The sequence below is a fragment of the Salvia splendens genome, chromosome 13, assembly GCF_004379255.2.
Source record: "Salvia splendens isolate huo1 chromosome 13, SspV2, whole genome shotgun sequence".
NCBI classification, from domain to species: Eukaryota; Viridiplantae; Streptophyta; class Magnoliopsida; order Lamiales; family Lamiaceae; genus Salvia; species Salvia splendens.
Genome location: NC_056044.1, coordinates 29,655,117 through 29,670,768, shown reverse-complemented (window position 1 = coordinate 29,670,768; position 15,652 = coordinate 29,655,117). Strand labels below are relative to the sequence as shown.

The 15,652-nt window shown below is 46.6% G+C and overlaps 1 protein-coding gene and 1 non-coding gene across 2 annotated transcripts; one reads left to right on the top strand and one right to left on the bottom strand.

The window, feature by feature from the left end:
• Window positions 1-2,585: 2,585 nt before the first annotated feature.
• Window positions 2,586-12,224, bottom strand: LOC121761289 (mitochondrial pyruvate carrier 1-like). The gene is made up of 5 exons (XM_042156934.1): window positions 12,087-12,224; window positions 3,280-3,396; window positions 3,144-3,198; window positions 2,914-3,049; window positions 2,586-2,809 (listed from the first exon to the last, which is right to left on the bottom strand). The coding sequence occupies exons 2-5, from the start codon at window positions 3,370-3,372 to the stop codon at window positions 2,770-2,772; spliced, it is 324 nt and encodes a 107-aa protein (XP_042012868.1). The 5' UTR covers window positions 3,373-3,396; window positions 12,087-12,224; the 3' UTR covers window positions 2,586-2,769.
• Window positions 12,225-15,535: 3,311 nt separating this feature from the next.
• On the top strand, window positions 15,536-15,652 carry LOC121763117. Its single transcript, XR_006042363.1, has one exon. It is a non-coding gene; the product is annotated as a U5 spliceosomal RNA (small nuclear RNA).

Sequence of the window (15,652 nt, the reverse complement as noted above, 5' to 3'; positions counted from 1 at the left end):
CTATAAGGTGGACGCGGCTGGTGGGGGGAGGGCCGCGGACGAGGCTTCGCCGCGAGTGGGGCGAGGACGCGGCGGTGGCTGTATAGGCGCGGCTATAGCCGCGGCTATTATAGTGGCGGATATCCGCCGCGGCTATAGCCGCATTTTTTGAATTTTTTTTTTCGTTTTTTCATCTATAAATACCACTCCCCCTCTTCCCCCACTCCCATTTTCACAAAATCCATACACCTACTTTCTACAAAAACACTCTCTACAAAATGCACCGAGGAGACGACGAATCACCTGACACTGAGGAATTGGGATATGACAGCAATCCATCTCAGCCGTCGGCCCATCATTCGCCGCCATCGGGTATTGGCGGATATGCTTCTCAGCCGTCGGGATTTGGCGGATATGCGGCCCCGTCACAGCCTTGGAGTTGGAATCAATCTCCACCACCGTGGGCATCGAGTCCACCCCTTCCTCCATCTCAGTCGTGGAGATCCTCACTAACGCCGCCCGCTTTACATCGGAATCTGAGTCGTTCCGCTTTTGGAGATTACCGACCCAACCTAGACGCGCTTCACCTGCCGCGGCCGGGTTCCCCTTTCCAAGCCAGCCAATCTCCGATCACCGAAGCAGATCAAGACGCATTTGATACTATGCTGGGTCTGCTCAGTTCCGGCATCCCAGATAGGCCGGCAGCGCGGGTGGAAACACCCGTTCCGACCCGAGGAGGTAGCGGCAGTCGGGGCTCTGGTGGCGGTAGGGGCAGAGGCCCTAGGGGCGGAGGCGGCAGTCGTGGCTCCGGCAACGTCGGTGGACACTCGGGCAGCTGCCCCGGCATTGCGAGTAGCGAGGGTAGTGGCGCTGGCGGCAGCGGTGATCAGCCCGAGCGGTCCAGCCGCGGCAAGCCATACAGCAAAGACGAGATCATTGCCGTGGCGAAGGCGTGGGATTCTATCACTTCGGACCCCGTGGTGGGTACCGATCAGGAGTCGGGGAGTTTTTGGAGGCGCGTCATGTTGGCATACGAGGAATTAAAGCCCGACGGCGCCGAGAAGCGCGACCCAGAACAGATCCAAAAAAAGTTCGGTAGGATACTGCGGGCTACCAAGCTGTTCGCGTCCATATACGAGAACAACCTTCGCCACGCCGAGAGTGGCCGAAGCGTAGCAGATGTTAAGACCCTGTCGGAGGGCCAATACCACAAGACGGGCCAGCCGAAGTTCACCTTGTGGGAGGAGTATCTTGTCCTCGCGGATTGTCCGAAATTCAGGTCGATCGTGGCGAACGAGGTGGAAACAGCTCCTGGCCCGAAGCGCACAAGGCACAACCTTGCCCGGGAATACAGTAGTGGGAGCGGCTCGCACGAGTTCGAGCGGTCCGACGAGCAAGTCGAAGAGCCAGCCGCGACTCACATTAGGCTACGACGGCCCATGGGACAACAGGCCGCTATCCGCAAAGCCAGAGGGGGTAGAAGTGCCTCACGCCAAACGGCGGCCGCGTCCGGATCGCGCATCCCCCAGTCTGCCCCAATCCCACAGCCCACGGTGCAACCCCACGAGGTATTGGCCAATAGCATAGACGTAACGTTGATGCAACAACTGCAAGACGTATGCAGGTCATACGCAGGTGAAACTGACCCGTACGTCAGGAACGTCTACAAGAGGCTCATCAATCGGCTTGAGAGTCGACTATGGTTGGTTGATAATGCGCCTGGGGATACCGAGGCCGGCAGCAGCGAGAGAGGAGGAGGAGAAGAAGAAGAAGAAGAAGAAGAGGAAGACGAGGAAGCCGACTCCGACACCGAGTAGACGGTGCCGGAGTTTTGTAGTTGTATTTTATTTTAATTATTCGTTGTATAATTTTACCGGTTTGCAATACAACGAATATTCGGGCCTAATTACCTCGTATTCTAGTTATTTATACTGCGATTATTTAAATTACACTTGATTGAAACTAAAAAATATTTAAAAATGAAAATTGATTATAAAATTTGGGGGCTATTGGAGTTGTCCACTATAGTGGCGGAAATAAAATTTTGGGGCTATGGACAACAAAATTGGGGCTATGGACAAAAATTGGAGCGGGGCTATTGGGCGTGTCCGCCTTACAGTGGACATCCTTAGTTTTTATCTCAATCAGTAAGAAGGAACTTAATTCAAGCTATTCTTAATCAGTAAGTTTTTACCCCGAGGAGGAGCTATTCTTAGTAACAAGTTTTTATCTCAATCAGTAATTCAAGCTTAATTTAGTCTTTTCTTCGATGCTTTCGCACCATGGAACTTAATTATGAAACTTCACATCATGAAACTTGACTAGTTAGATGTGTCAATCCCAATCGATAAATCGGGATTTGAGTCACCATAGTCACGAAATAAATGAAGAATCAATATTTATGTATTTTTTTGTTAGACCAAGGGTATTAACCGACAAACCCAATGAATATTCCCGGTGCTGATTATAAGCACCTTGGATGCTGGGACAATTGATCCAACGAGTCAATTCATGCAATGCCTTTACGAAAAACTTAGACATACATGATAGGTATGAATTAAGAAATACGAGCAATTGAACAACACTGTAAAAAAAACATCTTCACATAAGTAGAAATCTAAGCTTGATTTGGTAAATCTTTGATACACACAAGTCTAGAGGGAGTTTTGAGGAAAAATAAAAACAAATTTGAATGATATACAAGCCTTTTGTTCTCCATTTCCATTGTTGCAGACGGAAGGTAAGCTGAGATTTCAGCTCTAGCAAGAACACAAAGCACTACCATTCTATTCACTGAGGCGAGGCCTCGGCTTTCTTCTCTCCCAAGTACCTAGCCATGAAGACGAACATCAGTTGCACTGTTAGTTCACAATATATGATCAGACACGCGTGTTTCTCAAGACATATAGCTAGGAGCCTCGGGTCAGAGCTTACCCTTGACCCTTGGCCCAGCGGGAGAGTTGATAGAGTTGCACGGTCTCATTTGAAGCATGGCAGGCAAGTAACAGGTAGTTGCGCGGCTGAACCATCCAAGCAAACCTCATGAACAATGCAGAATATACGCACATTGCTGCATCGTTAAACACAGAAAGAATGAAGTAGAAACAAATTCGTTGGGACATATTTTAAGATAGAAAACCAATCTGCGAAATCCAACTCCAAACCTCCAGTCATATTGCCAGAAATCATTTCCGGAGGTTTTTTCATGTCTACTAGTCCCTGCATAATGAAACGAATCGAAACAATTGAGCATGAATGCAAATTAAATTCATCATTTTTCATACAGGTGGAGAATCTTACAGCAATGACGAAACCCCAGTTAGCAACAGGGCCCCAAAAGTGAGTTGTTTTTGGGCCAACAGGACTGTTCAAGAACGCTCTAAAAGAAGCCATAGAAGAGTCGGCAACTCAGGACCCCTGAAGTGTTTGTAATTCAGATTCAGGCCTAACTTAGTGAAATACTGAGCACTGAAAGAGAAGATTACAAGCAAACAGAAAACAAAACAAAAGGTGGAATGGCAAAATGATGATATCAATTACAAATCTATACGAGAAGCAAGCAATCGTGGCTTGTGGTTTTGAAGATGTAACACTAAGAGTTGCAAAAGGCCAAATGCACAGACAAATTTGTATACTAAGTTAGACGCCGGGATTTTGTCCATCATCTGATAGTGAACCAGATAGGACATTATTCTCATCTTGTTAAAAGACCATTACCGTTAGCATGTCGATTATAAGAGCAAAAATAATACTAGTATATAGCCGGTCGACCACAAACAACTTGTGATGCACCGTAACAGATTCTCCATGTCAATCATTATTCAATCTCAGTTTACACTGAAAGCATGAAAGCCTCATAAAACTCAGAAGTTAAATTCTAAACATTGCAATTTGAATTGGTTTAAAACAGGCAGCATATCAAGATTTTTTGGGAAAGTATCACAACTTCAAAGTTTTAGAACTAATACTAGTTACATACTATCCACATATATTGAATAGAAGAAAAAACTCTCAGCTCTGTAAACACAAAAACAGGACTAGAATAGGTAATTAAGCATAAATGAGCTCGGATAGCGAAGAGAGGAGAAACCCTTATACATATGAGACTACAATCCTAAGCAAAACCCTGAAACCACAAACAATTCCACAGAAAAATTGAAGGTGTAGATACTGTAAAAAGAAATTTGTAATGCGCTTAACATTTTTTTTCATGGTTTTCTCTTAGATATCTCCTACAACCCATCGGAAAATGGCCTATGATGGATCGGCGAATTTTTGATGTTAGTGAATGCTGGTAGAGAAAACAGATCACGACACAGAGATTTTACGTGGTTCGATTTACTGAAGTAAATCTACGTCCACGGGAAGAAAAGAGGGCAGAGTTGTATTGCTTGATCTGTTTTCTACAGCTTACAAATACAAACTTGCTATTTGATATTTTTTCTCTAGAGAGCGAGGGAGAGAGTCTAACCCTATCTATCTGATCTAGGTTCTATTTATACAAAGGACCAAGATCGTGGCATGCAGCACCATTTGCTAGGTAGTGGATGTCGTGGAGATCGTGGCGACCTTGCATGGGTCCACTATCCTGCATGAGTTAATGACTGCTTGACACCACTAAATAGATCGTGGGTGTAACGGAAGTCGTGGAGATCCTGCATGAGTCCATTATCTCCTAGTTCGGTCGAATACTGAGACCGAACTGCCGAATTATTGCCGAGCAGCTTTTGCCGATCTGAGAGTAGAGCTTGATGCCGACCTGAGAGCAGAGTTTGATTGGTTGGCTTTTACCGAGCTGTAGGCTGGAGCCGAACTCTTTGGTTGTGCCGAACTGAACTCTTTAGTCATGCCGGACTGATACTCTTTAGTCATGCCGAACTGATACTCTTTCTTGGGCTTTAGGCTGATGGGCTTTACTGCTGTTGGGCTTGTTTAGTACGTACTCCATCACTACCCCCCCCGGAAAGCGAAGTGAATCACTTCGGCATTCTGGATAAAGGTACGGGGTAAGTTGATGTTTGTCCTCGGTCTTATGAAGTGAACTCTTCTTTGACCGAACTCGTCTTTGGTCTGATGAAATAAACACCTTTGACCGGACTAAGCTTGTGTCCTAATTTGGCGAGTTTTATCGCTCGGATCGGACTTTCCGTTGTCCTAATTCGGGGATCGGACTTTCCCTTGTCCTAATTCGGCGAGTTTTATCGCGTGGATCGGACTTTCCCTTGTCCTAATTCAGGCAAGTTTTATCGCGAGAATCGGACTTTCGTTGCAGTTCGTTTCAGACGAAGTGCTTGATTCTTAAGCCGAATTGTGGTCTTGTATCCTCTTTAGAAGCTTGGACTTCACAATCGTTGGCTTATTGCAGCTCGTTTCAGACGAACTGCTTGTTTAAGCTGAATTGTGGTCTTGTATCTTCTGTAGAAGCTTTGACTCAATCGTTGGCTTGTTGCAGCTCGTTTCAGACGAACTGCTTGTTTAAGCTGAATTGTGGTCTTGTATCTTCTGTAGAAGCTTTGACTCACAATCGTTGGCTTGTTGCAGCTCGTTTCAGACGAACTGCTTGTTTAAGCTGAATTGTGGTCTTGTATCTTCTGTAGAAGCTTTGACTTCACAATCGTTGGCTTGTATATGTTCTAAGAAGGGGATCAGCCTTCGAAGAACAAGATACCTCAGTAACATTTGTAAGAGACGACACGCACATAGACAGACAAAACGCATATAGACAAATAAAAAGCACATAGAGACAAACAAAGACCAAGCAAACCAAATAAAGCACATTGACCGAACAGGACTCAAGACTGACTGACCGGACTGTCTCTTACAAATGGAACTTTTTGAGGTTGGAAATGTGCCATGTTCGGGGTACCTGTTCTCCTGACATGTGAGCCAATTTGTAAGACCCTTTGCCGAGGACTTCTGACACCCGATACGGACCTTCCCATGTGGGTTCGAGCTTGCCCAGCTTTTCTGCTCGGCTTACTTCGTTGTTTCTCAAAACGAGATCTCCCACTTGAAATTGCAGCTTCTTCACCCTTTGGTTGTAATACCGGGCTACTTGCTCCTTGTACTTGGCTGCTTTTATGCATGCCAATTCTCTTCTTTCTTCGGCAAGATCTAGCTCGGCTCTCAGTCCGTCGTCATTCATTTCTGCTGAGAAATTTAGAGTTCGGGGACTGGGTACGCCGATCTCCACCGGAATTACGGCTTCAGTGCCGTACACCAGACTGTACGGAGTTTCACCGTTGGAGGTTGTGGGTGTAGTTCGGTAGGACCATAGGACTTGAGGGAGATTTTCTACCCATTGTCCTTTGGCTTGTTCTAACCGAGCTTTTAACCCTTTCACCAGGATACGATTTGTTACCTCCGTTTGTCCGTTTGCTTGTGGATGAGAGACCGAAGTGAACCGCTGTTGAATATTCAGCTCTTGGCACCAATTCTTGAACGTCTTGTCGGTGAACTGAGTCCCGTTATCCGAGATGAGGATGTGGGGTATGCCAAATCGGCACACTATGTTCTTCCAGACGAAATCCAATGCCTTCGAGCTCGTTATCGTAGCTAATGGTTCAGCTTCCACCCACTTCGTGAAGTAGTCCACGGCAACGATAAGGAATTTCATTTGCCGAGGAGCTTGTGGTAGTGGTCCTACTATGTCTATACCCCATTGCATAAAAGGCCAAGGGCTTTGCATAGTGGATAGATCGGTCTGCGGCATCCTTGGGATATTTGCATGGATTTGGCACTTCGGGCATGTCTTGACGAGCTGCACTGCCTCTTGTACCATGGTTGGCCAATAATATCCCCATCTCAGAACTTTTTTAGCTAAAGCTCTGGCTCCGATGTGGCTACCGCACGATCCTTCATGAACTTCTCTGAGGATGTAGTCCGTCTCTTCTGGTCCTACGCACCGCAATAACGGCTGGAGGTAAGACTTTCTAAAGAGGACTCCTTCATGAAGTTCGTACCGAAGTGCTCGGCATGTGATCTTCCGAGCTTCTCTCTTATCCTCGGGCAATTGTCCTTGATCCAGATACTGCAAGATCGGCGTCATCCAGTTCGGCGAGCTGGATACTGAATGTACCTCGGCTTCATCAATGCTTCGATGCATTAATTCTTCCGCCTTTGAGCTCGGATCTGAGGCCAACTTACTTAAGGTATCTGCTCGGCTATTTTCCGCTCAGGGAATGCGGATTATCCGAAAATAAGAGAAACTTCGGCTGATGCTTTGCGCTTTGTCCAAATACTTCTTCATTCTCTCGTCACGAGCTTCACTTGTACCCAACATGTGATTTACTATGACTTGTGAATCACAATGGACTTTGAGAGATTTGACGAGCAGACTTTGCGCTAACTGGAGTCCGGCAAGGAGGGCTTCGTATTCGGCTTCGTTATTAGTGGTTGGGAATGAGAACCGAAGTGAATAGGTTACCTCGTGTCCATCGGGAGCGATAAGCAGAATACCAGCTCCACTTCCCGTTTTATTCGAAGCTCCATCTACGAATCCGCTCCAGCAGTCCGGCGGCTCTTCTTCGGATTCCAAGGGCTGAGCTAGTTCGGCATTGGCAGAATTTTTCTGTTCGGCAATGACAGGGATTGCTTTATCGAACTTGGCCTCTGCAAGAAAATCTGCCAAGGCTTGTCCCTTGATGGCTTTCCGAGGTAGGTACTCGATTGAGTGTTCTCCCAGCTCTATGGCCCATTTGGCGATTCTGCCTGATGCTTCTGGCTTGGTCAAAACTTGCCGAAGAGGCAGATCGGTTAAGACGCATACCTTGTGAGCATAGAAGTATGGCCGCAGTCTCCTTGCTGCATTTACTAACGCCAGAGCAATTTTTTCCAGAGGTTGATACCTTGTTTCTGGACCTCTTAATGCTCGGCTTGTAAAGTAGATGGGAAACTGCTTTAGGCCTTCTTCTCGTACAAGCACCGCGCTGATGGTTTGATCTGATGCCGCTAAGTATAAGAATATTACTTCGGCTTCGGTTGGAGCAGAGAGAATAGGAAGCTCGGCTAGATAACTTTTGAGCTCGTCAAAGGCCTTTTTCTGCTCGGCTCCCCACTCGAACTTTGGTGCCTTTTTCAACACCTTGAAGAACGGCAGTTGCTTTTCGGCTGCTTGGGAAAGGAATCGATTCAGTGCGGCTAGACATCCGGTTAGCCTTTGCACGTCATGTATGGACTTCGGCATTGCCATGTTCTGAACGACTTGAACTTTTGAGGGGTTTGCCTTGAGTCCGTCCTTTGAAACCCAACAACCCAGAAACTTTCCCGAATCTACCAAAAAGGTACATTTTTGGGGGTTGAGTTTGAGGTTGGCTTTTCGGAGCACGTTGAGAGTGGATTTGAGGTTGTCTTCATACTCCGAAGTGCTTTTGCTTTTGACAACTATGTCGTCGACATACACTTCAACCTGTTTTCCGATTAGGTGCCGAAAAAGCTTGTCTACCATCCTTTGATAAGTGGCTCCGGCATTCTTTAAACCGAATGGCATCTTTTTATAAGCGAAAATGCCGAAATCGGTAATGAAAGCTGTTTTCGGAGCGTCACTCTCATCCATCAATACTTGGTGATATCCTTTGTATAAATCAAGAAAACAGAAAATTTCGAAGCCGATCAAAGCTTCTACTTTTTTATCTATATTCGGAAGGGGATAGCAATCTTTAGGACAGTGCTTGTTTAGATCGGTAAAATCTATGCACATCCGCCATCCTCCTTCTTTTTTCTTGATCATCACAGGATTAGCCACCCAAGAAGGATATTTCACCTCGAATAGTACATCCGCTTTTAGTAATTGGCGGACTTCGTCATGGATGACTTGGCTTCTTTCTGCCGCAAAGAGTCTTTGCTTCTGTTTTACTGGCCGTATTGAAGGATCAATATTTAACCGATGAGTGATTACCTCGGGGGGCACTCCGGTCATGTCCAACGGAGACCATGCAAAGACATCTTTGTACTCCTTGAGGAGCTGAATGGTCTTTTCCCGGAGTAGAGGCGTTCCTGCGAAGCCGATCTTGACCGCTCTGGATGGATCATCTTCGTATAACTGAACGGTCATTGAGTTCGGCTCTGAAGTGACTTCGGTCATCTCGCTTGCCTCTGACTCCGGTTGCTGTGATTGCTATGCTTGATGGTGCCGAACTGATTGCTCGGCACTTTTAAGCGCAATCTGCAGACATTCTTTTGCTCTCTTTTGATCACCTCGGATGACCGCTATCCCACCTTTAGTGGGGATCTTGATGGTGAGGTGATAAGTAGAGCAAACGGCCCGAACTGTGTTGAGCCAGTCTCTCCCCAGGATGATGTTGTACGGGGACCGAGCTTTCACCACAAAGAACTCGATCATCGTATTGGAGCTTGTAGGCGCTTTTCCCACCGTGATCGGAAGGCTGATAATACCTTCAGGGCGGGTGTCCTCCTGGGCGAAACTTTTCAGAGGAAGTGGAGCCGGACTGAGCCGAGCTGGATCCACTTCCATTTTATCGAAACATTCTTTAAAAAGAATGCTGACTGACGCTCCTGTATCCACAAATACTCTGTGGATCAGTTTGTTTGCTACTCCGGCTTGAATGACAATAGCGTCTTGGTGAGGAGAGATGGCTGGGACGGGATCGGCATCTGAAAATGTAATCACTTCGTCTTTCTTCAGCCTTTTATGTGTTGGCTCCTCTTGATTGGAACCTCTGCGTTCTGCTTTTAGGGACGACTTAGTCTTCCCGGCAGGGAGAGCATCAATAGTCTGGATTACTCCATCATATTGCGGCTCGTCGTCGTCTTCGGGATCCTCATGCTTTTTCGGATCCTGAGAATTGCAGTTCGCACCTCTCTGCCTTTTGTTCTTTTTCGGCTGCTTGCTTTGGTATTTTTTTAACGTTCCTGTTTTCACAAGAACATCAATACCTGCAGCCAAATTTCGGCACTCCTCGGTATCGTGACCGTGGGCTTGATGGAAGGAGCAATATTGATCCTGAGGTCGCCGCGCGGCTGATTTCGTCATCCGCTTTGGTCTTTCGAACATATCGGAATGTAGTTCGAAAATTTCCGCTCTTGACTTGTTCAGCGGTACGAACTGAGCGGGCGGCTTCTCGGGATTGAGACGGGGTCCCAATCTGTCTTGCACCGGAGCCCTTTGAATTCTTTCAAATGGAGTCCGGCGAGGATGTCCCTGATCGCTATGATCGGGCTTCCTTCTGTCTCCTCGGGACGATGAGCTGTCTAACGACCGTTTGCGACGGTCTGCCTCATCGGCCCGGGAGTACTGGTCCACAATGTCCCACATTTCCTGAGCTGTCTGCGGACCGCACTCAACGAGCTTCCTGTAGAGAGCTCCGGGCAGGATTCCATTTTGGAATGCCGAGATGACAAGCAGATCGTTGAGATCGTCTACTTGCAGGCATTCCTTGTGGAATCTTGTCATAAAGTCGCTGATTTTTTCGTCGCGACCTTGACGAATGGAAAGCAGCTGAGCCGAAGTAATTCGGGCTTCCGCTTTCTGAAAGAACCTCCTGTGGAAAGCATCCATTAGATCTCGGTAGGATCTAATGCTGCCTTGAGGAAGGCTGTCGAACCACCTTCTCGCGTTCCCGATAAGCAGCTCGGGGAACAGCTTGCACATATGGACCTCATTGAGACCCTGGTTCGCCATGTTATACTGATAGCGTCCCAGGAAGTCATGAGGATCCACCAACCCATCATAAGTCATTGACGGTGTCCGGTAGTTCCGCGGCAAAGGAGTTCGGGTGATATCGTCCGAGAACGGAGTCTTTAATGCTCCGTACATGGCGAACCCGACATCTCTTCGGTACGGAGGAGATGGAGTTCTCCTGTGGTTCCGGTACCGAGGAGGAACAGGAACATGTCGGGGTTGAGGATTCTTTCTCCTGGAAGACACGTCACTACTGCGGTAGTGACTTTCATGCCTAGATGAGGAGGGAGAATCCGTCGTTGTCTTCTCCGGCTGTTGGCTCTTCTGCAGGAAGGTTAAGAACTCCTCCTGCTTCTCGGCCAAGAACAGCTTGACAGCTTCATTTAAATCGGGCTGCTGGGAAGACTCGGTGCGATGACTCCTGGAGTGGCTTGTTCCTTCTTCGTGAGAACCGGAGGTAGATGTCTCCCGAGGCCGTTTTTCAGACCTGCGAGCTGGACTAGCTTTCTCACGGTTATCACGAACGGTATTATGGGTAGTGTGTGATCTGGTATGCATTTTTCTGGGGTGGAAAAAGGGTCAAAAATCCGCTTTATCACAAATTTGGTTCTCTGTTTCCCACAGACGGCGCCAGTGATGGATCGGCGAATTTTTGATGTTAGTGAATGCTGGTAGAGAAAACAGATCACGACACAGAGATTTTACGTGGTTCGATTTACTGAAGTAAATCTACGTCCACGGGAAGAAAAGAGGGCAGAGTTGTATTGCTTGATCTGTTTTCTACAGCTTACAAATACAAACTTGCTATTTGATATTTTTTCTCTAGAGAGCGAGGGAGAGAGTCTAACCCTATCTATCTGATCTAGGTTCTATTTATACAAAGGACCAAGATCGTGGCATGCAGCACCATTTGCTAGGTAGTGGATGTCGTGGAGATCGTGGCGACCTTGCATGGGTCCACTATCCTGCATGAGTTAATGACTGCTTGACACCACTAAATAGATCGTGGGTGTAACGGAAGTCGTGGAGATCCTGCATGAGTCCATTATCTCCTAGTTCGGTCGAATACTGAGACCGAACTGCCGAATTATTGCCGAGCAGCTTTTGCCGATTTGAGAGTAGAGCTTGATGCCGACCTGAGAGCAGAGTTTGATTGGTTGGCTTTTACCGAGCTGTAGGCTGGAGCCGAACTCTTTGGTTGTGCCGAACTGAACTCTTTAGTCATGCCGGACTGATACTCTTTAGTCATGCCGAACTGATACTCTTTCTTGGGCTTTAGGCTGATGGGCTTTACTGCTGTTGGGCTTGTTTAGTACGTACTCCATCAGCCTATAAACAATTCATCACGAAATTTCAGTATCTAAATGAGATAGAAGAAAAGACGATTTGATCCAATGATAAATCAAGATCCATAAGAACAAGAACCCATATGCAATACACAAAATTATATTAATGGGTTAGCTCCCACCTTTATAGATTTCTGGGTGATTGAATTGTATCACGGAGAGGGAAGAGAAAAATTCGTCGTTCGGGAGTCGAAATTTTGCAGAAAATGACTGTTGCCCAAAAATAAGAAATCGTTCTACACTTTCACCCAAAAATGCACGTGCTTGATAAAATAAGTATAGTAATTAAATGAAGTGGAAAGCTAGATATCTTAGAGCATCCACAACGGTGGCGTCCGTCGCCACGGCCGTCCGCGCCACTGGCACGGCGCTGCTCGAGCATCCACAACGGTGGTGTCCGTCGCCACGGCGCTGCTCGATGCATCGAGCAGTGCCGTGCCAGCGAACAACTGACGTGACGCGCTGGGATTCGTCAACGGCATAGCCGATGTGTTTATTTTTTTTTAATTAAAAAATCATTTTTCATTAAAAAAACCGATAAAAAATAAAAAAAAATTCACTTCCCAAAAAAAATATATCCGTTTATAACCGTTTTTTTCCGCTTTTTAATTTTTTTTTCATTTTTTACCCCAAAAATACTCACTTTCATCTATAAATACCCCCAATTTCACTCCCAAAAATTCACATCAAACTACACAATTCTCATCTTCATTCTCTCATATCCATTTTCATCTTCAATATCTCATACTATACAACATCACTATGTCCGGCCAAGACGATAACCCTACGGGCTCCCACGGTTGGAACCCCGAATGGTTCGGTTCACAACCATTTCCTAGTCCGGAAACGGACTATTCGGCCCCTCCTCTCACCCAAGATTCGAGCGCTCCGGGTGGCTACCGGCCATACCCGGTCGACGAGCAAGGTGCATCCGATAGGCGATACGGGTGGACACTGGAGCCTAGGCCTCCCGTCCCTTCCCAAACTCCGACTCCTCCATCTCGCGCCGGTGTCCGCACACCGTACTCACCGGCGGAGATGGATAGATTGTTCAAGGCTACTTGGAAATCTCCGAAGATGCGGTGGTTGGCACGAACCAATCCGGCGATCACTTTTGGTGGCGCGTCTCTCGGCGGTACAATGCAAACCGGCCGCCGGGAACGATCGAGCGCAGCGAGAGTATGGTGCGCAACTGCATCGGCCGAGCCAACGATGAAATTGGCAAGTTCAATGGCTATTTCCTCCAGGAGTCGCGGAATGCCGGGAGCGGCCGGAGCGAGGTCGACATCATCACTGCGGCGCTGAGCACCTACCAATCCATGAACGGTAAGTCGTTCAAGTACTTAAATGTTTGGCAGGAAATGAGGACGCACCCGAAGTATCTGGGAGGCGTAACATCCTCCTATAGCGGCTCCTCCAAACGGTCACGGTCGGCATCCCTATCCGACGCCGGCGAAGAAGTGGCTAGCCAACTCGCCGAAGCTAACTTGGGTAGCCCCGACGCCGGACCAAGCGGTTCCCGACGCCGACCGCAAGGAAGGAAGAAGGCGGCGGCCGAACGCCGTCGCGCCGCGACTCCATCTGCCCCCGCCCCCGAACCCGCACCCTATGTTCCACCTCCACCTCCGAACAACTCGTTGTGGGCCCTTTTGGCCCAACTCAATATGGCCGATAGGTCAACTATGACCCCCACGCAACTTCAAACGCACGAGGACATGATATTGGGTCTCAAAAAACAATTGGGGTTGGTGCCGCCGGATGCGTAGTCTTCCTCGGGTAATATTAGCCAATAATCATGTAATTTTTAATTTTTAGGAGTTTAATTATGTAATTTTTAGTTTTTTAATTATGTAATTTTTAATTTTTATGATTTTAATTATGTAATTTTTAATTTTTGGGATTTTAATTATGTCTTTTTTATTTTATTTGTAATTTGGAATATTTATTGTGGTTTTTTAATGAATTTTAGTATTATGGAAATGTTTTTGTGTAATTGAATTTTAAATTAATTGTGCTCGTCCTTGCGGAAGAGCACAGCTGTGGGTGTTGTGCTCTTGCCAGAGAGCAGGCAGAAAAAGTGGGGTCTGGCCCACAACCGTGCCGCTGGCAAGAGCACGGTTGTGGATGCTCTTAGGCCCAATTTTCATTTTTAATATATTTATCATTTTTAGTGTTAATAAGATAGTGATAATATAAATTCTCAAAAGAAACACCAATTCACCACAAAAATTATAAACTCAAAAAGTATTAAATGAAACTCAACATGAAGTTACACAAACACAAGTTGTACCAACACATTTTGCTGAGATTGGAACCAAGTCAAAATGGCCAATTCTCCTTTTACATTTGAAGTGGTGTTAGATGCTGAGAAAGATAATCATATATATGTATATGCGTGTTGCTCATTTAGTACTTGTGCAGCTTCTCCACAACGCCTCAGCTCCTGCTCTTGTTAGGCCTTATCTACTTACACTCGGTGCCCCTGCATCGCCAGCTCCATGTTACCCCGTGTGAGTGCACGAACACATCGTTGCTGAGAGACACAATGTAGTCTATGGCTGCAAGAATGGAGGACCGGTTGAGGTATGGAGTGAGGCTCTCTCCATCGTGCAAACGTCTCCTTTGTTGCTACGTTTGAGGCTGCAGTGCGCGCCTGCCTCCAACGGCTCCTCTCCTGCTATTTATACGTGCCCATTCCTAGGCGCCCCTAAGGCCTTCACAAATCTACATAGAGTAGTAGTTTGAAGTCAAGTGTTTTTCCTTTCTTTGATCTAAACAATGAATCAATCAATCACACATTTGCTACCTCTTGTGTACTGAGAGGGCAGAGCAAGGTTTAGACCTCCGTTCCTTGGCTATGCTGGTGTCGTATTCGTCTCCCAATCCGGTGATGCTTGCAGCCTGTCCTCATCCACACACTTAGATGCACACCAATGTAAGGCCCTTCAGTCCACATTCTTCTTGCACTCTGATTTCATACTTGTTGAACACGAGAGGCGAATCTGAGCACGTTGAACACTACCTGAAACCGGAGCCTCTGGAGATCTGGGCTGAGATTATTGTACTATCAGAAAACCACCAGTAAAGATAAAGCCTAAAGATGCATTTATTCCAAGTTTATTGGTAGTACTTGGTGAAGAAATCTTGCTGGAATCCACATTGGGGAAATATGAAAAGGAATTTGATTTTCAATCCATTGCTTGGAAACAAGATGAGTTGAAGCGAGTGATGATAAAACACCAACGTCAGCTTGCAAACTTTTCTTGAAATGTTCCAAGTGTTTTCGCAATCTTCAACACAAGAAAGGCATCGAAATCCCACTACGAAGGTGGTGTTGAAGGCGCTTCTTGCTGATGGATTGAAGGCGAATCATGAGGTGTTGAAGCTGCTTCGCCATGGGAAGTCTGTGATTCTTGAATGGGGCGATGAAGATGAGGAAATTAGAGTTGGTCGAAGGGAGTGAAGAGAGATTTGGTTTGAAGAGTGGCATATCCCACATCGGAAGCGAGACACACAAGAGTAGCCAAGCGCTACTATAAAATAAGGCGGCGAATGTCTCAGCAAATAACGCAGCCGCGCGTTAAGCACATAGCGAACTATTCTTTCGCCTTTTACTAAAGAATACCGTGTGCTTTTCGCTTATAAGCGGCATACGCCATTTTTTGGAGGGGTGTTTCTGAAAAGGAAT

Coding starts and splice junctions, on each gene's coding strand:
- LOC121761289 (XM_042156934.1), bottom strand. CDS start 3,372: ATGGCTTCTTTTAGAGCGTTCTTGAACAGTCCTGTTGGCCCAAAAACA. Junction 3,050..3,143: donor TTCTGGCAATATGACTGGAG/GTTTGGAGTTGG, acceptor TTAACGATGCAG/CAATGTGCGTATATTCTGCA. Junction 2,810..2,913: donor CGCTGGGCCAAGGGTCAAGG/GTAAGCTCTGAC, acceptor CTTCATGGCTAG/GTACTTGGGAGAGAAGAAAG.